This window comes from Sceloporus undulatus, chromosome 3 (assembly GCF_019175285.1).
Source record: "Sceloporus undulatus isolate JIND9_A2432 ecotype Alabama chromosome 3, SceUnd_v1.1, whole genome shotgun sequence".
Taxonomy (NCBI): domain Eukaryota; kingdom Metazoa; phylum Chordata; class Lepidosauria; order Squamata; family Phrynosomatidae; genus Sceloporus; species Sceloporus undulatus.
Genome location: NC_056524.1, coordinates 74,224,997 through 74,238,556, shown reverse-complemented (window position 1 = coordinate 74,238,556; position 13,560 = coordinate 74,224,997). Strand labels below are relative to the sequence as shown.

At 38.1% G+C, this 13,560-nt stretch overlaps 1 protein-coding gene across 2 annotated transcripts in view; it reads right to left on the bottom strand.

The window, feature by feature from the left end:
• Positions 1 to 1,881: 1,881 nt before the first annotated feature.
• The window catches only part of EFHC2 (EF-hand domain containing 2), an 82,284-nt gene continuing 70,605 nt past the window's right edge, over positions 1,882 to 13,560 (bottom strand). For both annotated transcript variants that reach the window (XM_042456299.1, XM_042456300.1), the window contains 2 exons: positions 5,762 to 5,867; positions 1,882 to 2,164 (listed from right to left, as the gene is read on the bottom strand). In XM_042456299.1, the coding sequence (XP_042312233.1) occupies positions 2,069 to 2,164; positions 5,762 to 5,867 (202 nt within the window). In that variant the 3' untranslated portion in view covers positions 1,882 to 2,068. The remainder of the gene's footprint in view (positions 2,165 to 5,761; positions 5,868 to 13,560) is intronic.

Genomic DNA, 13,560 nt, shown 5'->3' with positions numbered 1-13,560 from the left:
GAATGCCTGAGAGAGATGGGAATTGGAGGTACTGCACTTCAATGGTTCTGTTCCTACCTCTTGGGCAGATTCCAGATGGTGAAGCTGGAGGACACTTGCTCCTCTAAGAGGGAACTGACATCTGGTGTCCCTCAAGGAGCGATTTTGTCCCCCATGCTGTTTAATATTTACATGAAACCGCTGGGCGAGATCATCCAGAGGTATGGGGCAAGGTGTTATCAGTATGCTGATGACATCCAAATATGGTTCTCTATGTCTCCGACTGATGCAGTGTCTAACGAAGGCATCTCTCCTCTGAATGCCTGCTTGAAGTCGGTAATGGGCTGGATGAGGGAAAACAAACTCAGATTGAATCCAGAGAAAACAGAAGTACTTGCGATAGGTCCCCAAAGTCTAAGAAAGGAAATTTGTCAACCCATCCTTGATGGGGTCACACTTCCCCTGAAGGATGAAGTTCGCAGTTTAGGAGTACTTCTGGACTTGTCCCTGCAGTTGACATCCCAAGTAGATGCGACGGCCAGAAGTGCTTGCTATCAACTTCAGTTGATACACCAACTGCGACCCTACCTGGACCAAAGGGATCTTGAAACAGTGGTACATGCTCTGGTAACCTCTCGCCTAGACTTCTGCAATGCACTCTACTTGGGGCTACCCATGTACCAAGTTCAGAAGCTACAGTTTGTACAAAATATGGCAGCCAGACTGGTCACTGGTTCATCGAGATTTGACTGTATAACACCTATATTAACAGATCTTCACTGGCTCCCTATCAGCTTCCAGGCACAATATAAGGTGTTGGTTATTATCTATAAAGCCCTACATGGCTTGGGTCTGAGTTACTTACGGGGACACTTCTCCCTATATAATCTGCCCCACACTCTTAGAACATCGGGCAAGAATCTATTGGAAACTACAAACTCTAAATATGTTTCCACTTCACAAAGAGCCTTCTCCATAAGGGCTCCGAGATTGTGGAACAGCCTTCCTGAGGACATTCACTTGGCGACCTCATTAAAGGTATTTAGGAAAGCAGTTAAACCCAAGCTCTTTCGCCAAGCATACTCTGACATGATATAACATACCGACTGACTTGCCCCCTCTTGAATGAGATGCTGGTTGATTTACTGATTGTACTGTTAACTGTTGATTGTTAAATGTTAATTACATGTTGGATATTTTAACTGTTAGTAATTCGTTTAGAGAATTTTACTGCATGTATTGTGCTTTTACCTAGTCTGTAACCCCGCTTCGATCCAACCGGGAGAGGCAGGGAAACATAAACAAAATATTAGTAGTAGTAGTAGTAGTAGTAACTTTATAAAGCAAGAAAATGTGAACACATAAAATCCAAGCTAGCATGTTAGGACATGAATACATCATCATTTTCTTAACTGGAAAATATGGAACAGTCTTACTCATATCTGACGTCCTGTGGGGAAATTTATATGGGTTCTATATAATTCAAAAATAAAGTATAGGATTAAAAATATTGCAGGTTGATAAAGGATACCATGGGTTGGATCCTCACTGCAGAAATAATCGCATTTGACACTACTTTAACTATCTTGACTCAATGCTATGGAATTACAGGAATTGTTTGTTGTGGCACCAGAGCGCTTTGACAGAGAAGGCTAAATGTCTCACAAAACTATTAATCCCAGGATTCCACAGCATTGAGCCATGGCAGTTAAAATGGTGTCAAAAGGACTGTAGTGACTTATTGGCTCTCTGTCTGTGGCAAAATTTTCCCAGGCACACCTTTTCATGCCAAAATCTGCCACAATAGGAGAAGCAGGGCCTCCCAGTTTTCATTCTGATGTAATAATAAAATAAAGGTGCATTTATATCATTTTTATTGTGATCTTTCACATACAGGTGCAATCTACTGAAGTGCAAAATATTTTAAAAGTATATGAATTATATGTCTACAAGAAAATATAAAATAAAACTTACATTCCCCCAAAAAATCTACAACTCTAATTCTTTATTTTGTTTAAATAAAAATGTACAGTAGCTTTCCAAAGAAAGTTGAAACATTTATCCAAATGAGGTCAGATGTGTGGAATAGTTAATCTTCGATGCCAAATACATCCTCTATTAGTAGTAAATACTTGACTTTTTTCACTGGAAGTGTTGGTGGCTGCCCACTCCATTCATCTTCATACTGAAAATAATGAATAAAAAGTGAAAACATGTTTAGATTTGTATGCTGCAATGAAAGTGGCCAGAAACTGAATCAAACAGTATGAAATGGAGAGCTGTTTCATTTCTATTAATAAATCTTCCTGCAAATGGAATTATGAAATGACAGAGCAGGGATAACACCTTTGGCTTATTTTCTGGGTTTGTTTTTTGGGGTTTTTTTAAGCAGTTGAATGTTTTTATATCAGGATACAATTAGCTCTTTAAAACAGATCTAGAATTAAACACTGAACTCAAACATCAGGAAGGTTTTTGGTTAGCTCTTCATGGCATACTGTTTTCTGAACTCTTCTGATTTTGAATTAAATACTTATATCCTGATTTCCCCCCTAAAGTCTTACAAATCAAATGCTGTAGTTATCAGATATGGCCAAATCTATCTTTTCTATACCACATGCCACTTTTATAGGTGCTCACTCATAAGAATGCAATTTTTTAAAAAAATACAGAAAATTGTATTTAAGTAAATATTTACTTTCACAATAAATATTTTAAGTGTTTCTCTCAGAACAGGGTTTTTCAGATGTATTTTTTTTTAAATGTTGAGTCAAAAATAGTATCAAAACATTTGATAAGTGTAAATACTGGAGTATTTCTATGTTCCAATATACACATGAGTTTTTCAGATATGTATCAGGTCATTTCATATTGTTGGCGCGGTACAAACCACCAATAAGCGGCTGGCATTAGGGTTAGGGAGAAAGCACCATGTATACACTCCCTAACCCTAATACGTCATGGCAACATAACAATAGCAGCGCCCTGTATGCATAGGGGCCGCCATTGTTACGTAAGCACGATGCAGCATTTGCATGGCACCGCATGGCACTTATGTAACCAGTGTGCCAGTGGCGCACTTTTGTTACACCGCTGCTGCAGCATAAAAAGAACCCCCTTTTTCAGGTTCTTTTTCTGCCAGTGGGAAGCCACGCAGTTTGGTGCCTGCGGCTTCCCTCCGGCGGAAAAACCGCTGCTGCCAGCCCATAACAGGCCGTTATCGACCAAAATGACATTCTTTAGGCCTCCCTGTCAGCAGCTGAAGACAAAACAATAGAGTTGGTAATCCCATAGGTGGGCCTGAAAGCAGCATTTGGGAAGACAGATATAAAGACAGAATCAACTGTTCTGCTGCAAAGTATACTATAATCCTATTGAGAAATACATCATTTAGATAGTTGTCAGAGAAAGAGGGGAAATGAAAAAAAACTTCATCTTAAGCCAGTCCTTTGGAATTTAGGGACATAAATTCTTTTTCACTTTTGCTAGATTTTATTCCAGTTGGGGAAAAGTGATCTTGGGTACAGTATACTTGGAAATGCTATTAGGGCATCACAGTGATGAGAAGATTTATTAAATAAATCTCTGTGGATTTCGTTAGTAAATGAGAATGTAGGTTGATGTTTCTGTGTGTCAAATATAATCATCAAACACTCTAGAAATGCTGCACTGTAAATCACCCCTGAGATGAAGATATAATTGATACTGTTCAAAGATCTCAACCGGGAGATTCAAATCCCATCCCTTCCTTGATATCATCAGCTAATTTATTTCCCCTAAGCACCCTGCTTCATTAAAATGTACTCATTGAGATTATCTTCAGCAAATGAAACCATTAAAGCAAAAACAAATGAATCACAAAATAAAACTGAATATATATTTTTTCCATTCTAAATCCAAGTGTCATGCAGCAGGAAGTGTATTAGAAATTAAATTCTGTGTAAACTGGGGCCAATTCTTTGCTTGTTATTTTTTTACTAAGGGCTAGCAACATGTAGTTTACCTCGACTACAAATGCACGTATATGTTTAGACCCTCTCACTTCTAAATTAAGTACATGGGGGTATGATTTTTTCCCCATCTATCACTAGTCCTCACCATTCAATATTTATATTAAATATTAAATTTATATTTATATAGACAGTTAATGGAAAGTAGAGTTTTGTTTTCATTTACTGCCAAGTACAAATTTATGCTTTTGCTGCAAGAAGCTTCTTCACTCCCTTGAAGAGCTTTAAAAGGAAGCTGTATGTTCATACCACACAAAATTAAGCATCTTTTGGGCTTCCCAAAAATGCACAATTCTAAAATCTCAAATTACCATAAAATTAAAATTAATGCTGTATATGCTACTCTAGCAACATTAAGACAACAGCTACTAAAATTCTGCATATATGAGAATCTATGCAGGAGGGAGGGGTGGGATAAAAAGAGCTTGTATATAGAACTGACTGTGCAGAAGGCAGCTTGTTTTACATAGTAGAAATAGTATGTAAGATCTTTACTCATGTGGTACTGAGAACAAACACTGTCAAGACCATGGTCATTATACATGAGATATTAAAGAAACAAGGTGCCACTGGATAGGTGAAAGGGTTCTTGGCAAAGTGTGTGTGTGTGTGTGTTCTCTGAATCATGCAAAAAGGAACTGGTACAAGGAGCATTACTGGACCCTGGTGTAGACTGGATATCCAAGCCTCCAGACCTGTATCCTCCCCTTCCACCATGGTTAGGAGCCTGGGATGCTGTATGGTTGCTAATTCTGCATGTCCCAGAGTTCTAGCCTACATAAGTTACATGATACATAACCTGGCAAAACAAAACCAATTAAGATCTTGTTTTGGCAACTGAACCAATGTCTTAAGGAAGGAGGCAATTGAGACTGAGTTGCTGAAATCAGGTAGAAAAAAGAAGGGAGGCTCCAAACAAGCAATGTTGTTCATTAATGAAGTTTGACAGCTGATCTACATTAAGTATTCCTCCCTGTTATAAGCCTGGTGATTCACCTCATCCTTGGAGTAGGTGTATATGTTGAAAGATTTTATGTCAATCTGTTTTGGGTTTGTTTGTTTGTTTACCTGATAAAATCCTGATCCCCATTTTGGGGAGGGGATGTTCATATTCCAGAGTGGAGGTATGCTTGTTGCATTGCCCAGGTATTGATATATCATACTATTAAATAAATATACAGTTAGCCCTTGGTATCCATGGGGATCCAATTCCGGACCCCCTTCCAGCGGATATCAAAATCCACGGATGCTCAAGTTCCGTTGGGATAGGGATTATTTTGCTGGATTCAGCTCTATTTACTGGTGTATTCACTCTTCATTCTAAAGGCTACCAGGCACACATTCTAGCAATTACAGGTTTGATATCAATGTGAAGAAGCCTTATATCATGGAGATAACACCACAGAGAAGCTCTTTAACATAGCCAAAGATCTCCAATCAGTAAGAATTCTGACATATATATAGAAGCTCCTACACACATGCTAGGGTCTCCTTCTCACCAACCGTGGATGTGTGGCTACCAGGGACTTTTCTGGCAGACATGTTAATATGAAGTAGAAAGAAGGAAGACTACTTCTGTGTGAAGACCTAACAGATACCAGTTTCCAGTAGAACATAATGCTATGAGGTTTAGAATTCCTGCACAAGTAAAACTGGTATTAATTGTGAATAGTATCAGTGTCCTTCCTATACTCTTAGCTGGATACCTAAACTATGGATAGAATTCTTGAGAATATTATGCAAATCCATCAGTCAGAAATATATTTGCTTACCTGTAGAGGAATCAAAATGGTTTGAAAGACTGGAATTGGATGCTCTCTCCAGTTGAGCCCATCAACCAATTTCTTATAATTTACTTGATCTTTGCAATCTTCACACCTAAGTAGATATGCAAATATGCTCAGCATGTGGTTTACACTGAATTATTTTGTTCAGCACAACAATGAATATCATTACATCCCTAATCAGGAAATCTGAAAGCCTCCAAAACCTGAAAATGTTTGCCACCATCCACTAGCTTCCATCTTCAAGGTGGTGGCTATGGTGCTCCCACTTGCTCATCTGTCAGATCTCTTGCCAGCCTTGTGTTTCATACACAGCACAAGTAGCAAATTAATGAAAAGCAAGGCTCGGGAGAGACACAAGGATCTGTTAAATGTTGAGCGGTCACTACACTTGGATTTCTGCCATTCCACATATCCACTGTGTTTCTCTCAACCTTACATCCCTTGCACCCCTTTTCAGCCTAGTAAATACAGCATGTACTACACTACTTGTATTGTTTATTGCATATTGTGTATTATGTACAATGAATAAGCAAATATATGTATTCCAAAAGAAAAAAAATCTAAATTATGAAGCAATCTTGATCCTACGAATTTCAGATAAGGGGTATGCAATCTGTATACATGAACTATTTTTAAAATTATAAGACCCAAACTGAACATGAATTCAAGGGGCAGATGAGTTTTTCTTTCTCTAGATAGATAGATAGATAGATAGACAGAAAGAATCATAAGATTAAAAGTTTAATATGATGTATACGATATATACCACACACACATATATACACACAGCATGTCGTATTTTTCTCCTCATGATGTCTTAACATATGTTAAATAAATTTATCTTTTTTAACCTTGAGTAGCCTAGTCTTGAGTTGTACAAGGCCTTGTTTACTGACATCTTAAAAACAGCTTGGTACCAGACTGACAGCCTGCATAGATCCTTCAAGTTATATGTAATATGTATGGGATAACCCAGTCACTAACCTAGCTGCTGCATTCTACACTTACTACAATTTCTAAACCAACTCTAAGAGTAGCCTAACACAGAAAATATTGTAGTAATCCAACATTAAAATTACCAATGTCTGGATCATGATGATACCTTGCACTCACAAACAGAACTATGAAGGCAGAGACAAAAAACAAAATAAAACAATGGGGAAAAATTGGGGGGGGGGGATTAAAAATTAGATTACAGAACATTTTCTGTCAGAATAAATAAAATGTTTGAGGCAAAGTATTCATATATTTATTGCCCCGATATCATTTCTAAAACAATGTAATATTTTTAATAAAACTATTACAGTATCAGAATTCAAAGATATAGCCATGTTAGTTTGTAGGATCAGTACAGAGAGAGATCTTGTTGCACATTTGAGACTAAATGAAAGAAAGAAATTGGCAGCATGAGTTTTTGTAGACTTTAGTCTACTTCCTCAGATGCATACAAATGATATACAATATCAGACCATTACAATTCCTGAGCTGTTTTTTTCCTGCCTTTCCTCAGTTGTTTTTATGGGAATGAGCACATTGTCTACTTGATACTGTGGAGACAAAATAATTTTCTCTGTTTTATTATTATTGATGGCTTCCTCTGGTGTTACTGGAGACGTTTTTGTATGTTTCTCAAACTGGCAAAACCAAAGAGGTTCGAGTGTTTCTTAAGGGGCAGAACCTTATGGCTCTATTTGTAACTAATTACCTAACAAAATAAATTTCAGTCTGTAATCATATTCTGAATAAACTGTATTTTTAGTTAATTGATTTATTTTATATGCTGTCCCTTCTCCCAAATTGGACAGAAGCCAGCTCACAAAAGATGCTTAAAAGTAACAACAATAAAGCAGTACAATTTTGAAATACAATTAATGCACCATTTTAATAAAAGTAAAAAATGTGCAATCTTTTAAAATACTACATTTTAAACCATTAAACATGATATCAAACATATTGTCATTTTATGCTACACCAAGTTATCTTCCGTTTTTCAGTTTCCCCCTTATAGATGTCTTTTTTTGGGGGGTCTCCCCCCCCCCCATGGCTTCAAAATTTCCAGAAATGTTACACCTCTACTCACATATAAAAGATTATTGAAAAACGGAAGGGGGCACTTGGTTTGACCTTGTGTTCATGTCCCTTTCCTTTCCGCCAGACAAGTCTGTCTAATGCTTTGTGCTACCATTATCTATCCAACTGTGCATACAGAAAGGGCAATGCAGTGCAAGAGCACCCCTGAAGGCTGTAGGCTATCCTATGTCCTAACACTCTCTATGTGGCATTTTTTTTAAAAAAAAATGCTCAACACATGGCACCTCAAAGAAGGCAGATTACCGTTTAATAGTTAGATCTAGTAAGCAATGTGAAATAAACATGTAAAAGATATGCTGGGGTTTTTTTTCTTTCATATTTAATTATTTCTTCTTTTAACTCAAGAAAGAATTCAAAACAGAAAACAAGCAATGTAGAAAATAAAAGAACGAAATGTTCAAAAAGTACACTGCCTCTGAGGTCTTTTCAATTTGACTGACCTGCTAGTGCAGGTAGGTGATACCTTATAGCAGGGGTGGACAACTGAAGTGGGTTTAGGGGCCAGTTTTCTGCCCCTCCAACTCTCTAGGAGCTACCCAGATAGCCAAAAATGCCAAGCCTTCCTCACCAGAACATACAAAAGTGGCTAGAAGTTCACTTCTAGTTTTGTAAATGAAATAGTTTTATGTTAAATATTGTGGCGGGGAGGGGTCTACAACCTGTTTAAAAGGTGTATTCTCACTCTTAAGGCTTCCATGAGAGCCCATTCACCCTTTCTATGGCGATAGAAAAAATATGTTCCTGACGTCTGGAAAGTTGAAGGTTGCCAAATCAGCTTTGGCAAGACATGGAGCCCCAAGAACTGTGCTCTGCCCATCCAAGATTTAGTACAGAGATGGAAAAATGTAGCTATCCAGATGTTGGACTTCAAATTTTATGATCCCTTACCATGAGCTATGTTCACTAGGGCTAGTGGAAGATGCAGTCCAAAAACATCTCTAGGGCCACACATTGCCCTGACTTAGTGGATCATTTTAACATTCAGAAGCCAAATTGCCACAGACCTGACTATCCTTTGTGAATATGTAAAAGTCAACTATAGGAGTAATACAGTAGGTTTTTGTTTGACACCTTACAGGTACAGATAAATTACTTTTTGTCAGCAAGAAACATAAAGGTTGCTGCTGGATTCTCCTTTTAAAAAAGAAACAAATATCTGGAAAAATACACACAGGCACAAACAAAGAGAAAAGCTAACACGATCAAGTAAAAACAAAGTAGGCTAGTGATGCCCAAGCCAAATCAGAACACTGGTTATGTTCCTTCTTTTGCTTGCTGATGGGGTATCTGGAGAGTTGCCATAAATGTGTTTTGCATTATTACATTTATTCTTCTCGTTTGGGATATGCAATCACTTATCGCATAAAAATATTGAACCAATAAATAGCCAAATTTTAGAGATTAAATCAAAATCCTGGATAATAATTATTCCCAGTCCTTTGCATTTAAATAACAAGCACAGCCAATAAAAATTCAACTGGCATTAAACCTGACTGCACATGGGTCTTAGGACAAAGTGTATTCTTTCACAAAACACTTGGCTCTCTGAAAGAGATTTTTTTGTACAGTACTACTATTAGCTTTCATCATATAAGGATCCTATGAGGGAACACTAGATTGTTTCATTGTGTTAACATCCTGTAATTTTATTAATGGGTTTTTAGCACTCTGCGGCCATAATATTTGGCTGGCTTACAAAACACCAAATAAGAAAGTAAAAGTGACCATTTTCTAGTTATGATAGCTAAGTAATGAAAGTTTGAGGTGTGAAACTGCCTGAACCTCTAGTTGTTAAGAAAAGATAGGGCTCCAAGGCACAGCAGAATCACTTGTCCCTCTGCAGAGGCTTCTTTTGTCAGTCCACTTCTGAGCTCCATTGCTTAGAGATTTTACACTTTCTATTTTTCAGTCACTGTCCTAATAGTTAGTTAATATTAGGGAATGGCAGTAGCTATTTGGCTAGTTGGATCTTGGATTCAAACCTTATTATACAAAATAAACTTCTGCTGATTTATACAATTTATTCTATTCAGTGTTGTATAGGAGGCAATGTTGCTGCATGCAGGGCTTAATGATTCTCATTAATTAGAGAATCAATTAGAGATAGTGTACATGCATTAAAACACACACACACACACAGAAGATTATGTTTTTTCTCCCATGCTTGTTTCCTGCTTGTGTTTTCAAACAAATCATTCTATTAGGTAGTATCACGGATCAATGAAGCAGACTCCAGACACTTCTATGTGTCTAACACAGAAAAGCATGGGTAAGAAAGGAAGAAACCTCTCTTTAGGCTTCCTCCACCCATTATTATTATTATTTTTTGGCGCTTCTTACAGCACCTATGGCACGAGTGGCATACACATCAATAAAAAAAGAAGAGGCCATCCTTCTGTTTAGGCATAGATCTAAAAAGAACACAAAAGGAAAAGAGGAGGAAGATGAAATGGGAAACAAGAGAATTTTTTTTAATATTCCTCAACCTTGTAGCATGAATCCTGGGTGACAGCTGGAGAAGAGCAACGCACAGTGATGCTGTGTTCTTAAGAAGAGTGAAGGTGTCCTTATTTTTTTCTCCTCTCCCTAGCCTATGCATGTGTGTGTGTGTACACCCCCCCCCCATTTCACCTGTTGAATTATGGCAACCCCATGAATTTAATAGTTTTCTTAAGCGAGGAACACTCAATGATGGTTTTGCTTGTTCCTTCTTCTGAAATATAGGCTACAGTACCTGGTATTCATTGGCAATCTCCCATCCAAGTTCTAACAGTGCTGACCCTCCTTGGATTCCAAGATCAGATGGGGTCCAGTGGGCTATTTAGTGGTGGTGCCGTGTGCCTTCAAGTAATTTCTGACTCATGGTGATCCTAACGCGAACCTATGATGGTGTTTTCTTGTCAAGATTTGTTCAGAAGAAGTTTGCCATTGCCTCCCCTTGAGGCTGAATGCATGTGATTTGCCTGAGGTCACCCAGTGGGTTTCATGGCCAAGCTGGGAATCAAACACCGGTCTCCAGAATCAACACTCAAATGACTATGCCATTCTGGCTCTCTTGGGGCATTTAGTCCCTATGAAATCCCACTTTATTTAATGTCCTGCTTCTAGGCTTCTCATAGTGGATGGCCACTGAAGAAATGGAATGTTCAGTGAGGTAAATCTTTGGTTTGATCTGACAGGGCTCCACCTCTTGTTTGTATGTTGTAAAAAGGGCCCTCTCCCTAAACACCCTCCTTGGAAGACAGTGCTACCTGGACAAGAGCCTTGGGTAAGATTCTCAATACACAAGCAGTTTCCAAGCTGTATAGAGCTTTATGGGTCAGCACTAGCTCTTTGAACTGTGTTTGGATCAGACTGGCAGACAATATTTGCACATAATTCCACACATGCATTTTTGTGTTCTTCCATGCCAGAAGCTGTCAAGCCCTCGGAGGGGCTCATGTCATTGTCACTTATCAGTGGGGAGAGGAGGGTGAGGTGATTCAAATGATGGAGAAAGCAGCTGATACCATCACAATTTAAGGAGGATGGGAGTTAGTTTTCAATTTGAGTTTTCCTTCCTCTGTGAGCCTGGAACAGCCCATTCAAAATAAAACTTATGTGTAAGTTATTACAGGATGCTGGCCAAAGAAATTTTTCAGTACTGGCATACTGTGTTCTTAAAGTCAGCTCCAGGCACCAATCTAATAATGTATTATCAACTGCAGTTTTTGATCACTCTTCCAAGGAATCCTGCTGTATGACAAATTGCAGCGGTCAAACCTGGAAACTGCTACTGCACAGGAACTTATGGTTAGGCTCTCTCTATCCAGAAAGGCTGCAAATGCCACTCTTAGCTTATGAAAGGTGCTGGTGTACTACAGTAATACTTCTGAGCCTCCAGTGAGAAAGGTGGATCCACACTGTGAGCCTACTGCTTTGGGAGAGAGCTACCATCATCAAGAAGAGGCTGGACCTATTTTATTTATGTCTCTTTTCATTGTTCCTTTCAAAATTCAAGCTCTGTTAATGTGCTGGGGGGGAAATACACATTCATTCCACTCTATAAAAATAGAACTGTATTATTCAGGAAATAACTGGGATCATGTTCCAGTTTTCAAATCAGTTTGGATCTGGTTTTTAAATAATATTCCAACAAGTATGGCAAAATCTTGAATGAAAACAGAAAAGAGACAAGTTTGGTCTCCTTTGGTCCATTGGTCCTAGGCTTTTTGGCCTATATAGAAGCAGGCCATCCTTGGGTCATTCAACAAAAATCAATAGAGTTGACAACAATACTCTCTAAAGGGCAGGATCATTAAGTATTAACAACTGAAGTGAATGAAACTGTTCATACCCTTTGTCTTAAGTCCTAACAAATGACAAAGGCAAATTCATTTAATATCTATATTTTGCACACAATATGAGATCCTGTAGCATCCTTTCAGATTAATACTCTGATTCTAAAGCACTGAACACAATTCAAAGAAAGGCAGCACTCTGGATTAACTTCTCAATGACTGATGCAAGTCAGGGACAACCAAATTCCACTTGAAAAAATAAAATTTAAGATTGGGATGTACATCCAATCTGGTCTCATGATGTTCCTCCTCTCCTCTACAGTTCAAAGAAATTAAGGCCCCATTTTAAATACCTAGTACATTTATAACGGAGTGATAATACATAATTCTCTTTTCTGTTTGCATCTGTTTTATTACTATTTATAACAGAAGTAGTACAGAGAATTCTTTATTTCACTCCCACATTCTAGCTTTCCCAAATCACCTTTTGGCAGTTCAGGTTAGTGGGAGTTCTAAAAATGAATTATTTTACTCCCTTTGACTAATGCTCAAGACCAGGTGTCGAAAATGATTAATGTGCAACAAATTGCAAAAGCCATTCATCTGCCTACCGCAGGGGAACTCCCCGAAATGTAGCTTTTAAAAATTCTGTTTTATGAGGAAGCAAGATATTTGGCTAAATATGCCTTATTTTCATTAGGCATTTCAGATAAAGAAAAGATTGTTTAGCACTGTCTTATAAAAAGACTTAAAATACTGAAAAACGGATCTTCCATTTCAAGTCTTAGATTATTCACTTTCTACAATTCAGTTCCTGCATAATACAAAGTTTCAGCTCCCCAGAAAAAGAACAACTAAGGACTAGAGGGAGGCTAACTGGGCAGGAGGAAATCAGTTGTGGAAGAAGGCCCACTGTTCTTGTAGTTTTTCAGTAGAGGAGACTATGAGTGTCAGCTAACCTCTGAGACTAAAGGGATGGCAACTTTGGTGGGTTTAAGGCCAGAAAAAGGCCCACTTCCCTTCCAGTGAATTGCTTTGACCTTCTCCACTGGGCTCCCACTTCTTAAGACACACTTACAGTAAATAAACCAGTGTCCAAAACACTACTTTATTTAGTTTAAGGATTGTTCTTCCCCAAACCATTTTCTTACTCATTTTTTAATGCTACTCAGTGCTATTCAAAATGGTTATCCATGGGACTACTGGTTGCTGATTCATGGCAAGCTCCAAGAAATTACCATATACTCAACTATAAATTGACCTCGTGCATAAGTTGAGGGCAGGTTTGGGGGTCAAAATTATGGATTTTGATATGACACATGGCTAAGTCAAGGATAAAATGTAGAGGCATGCAAAAAGGATTTAAAAGATGAAGCAAATGAAAACAATGCCAAAGAACTTAGCAAATATTGA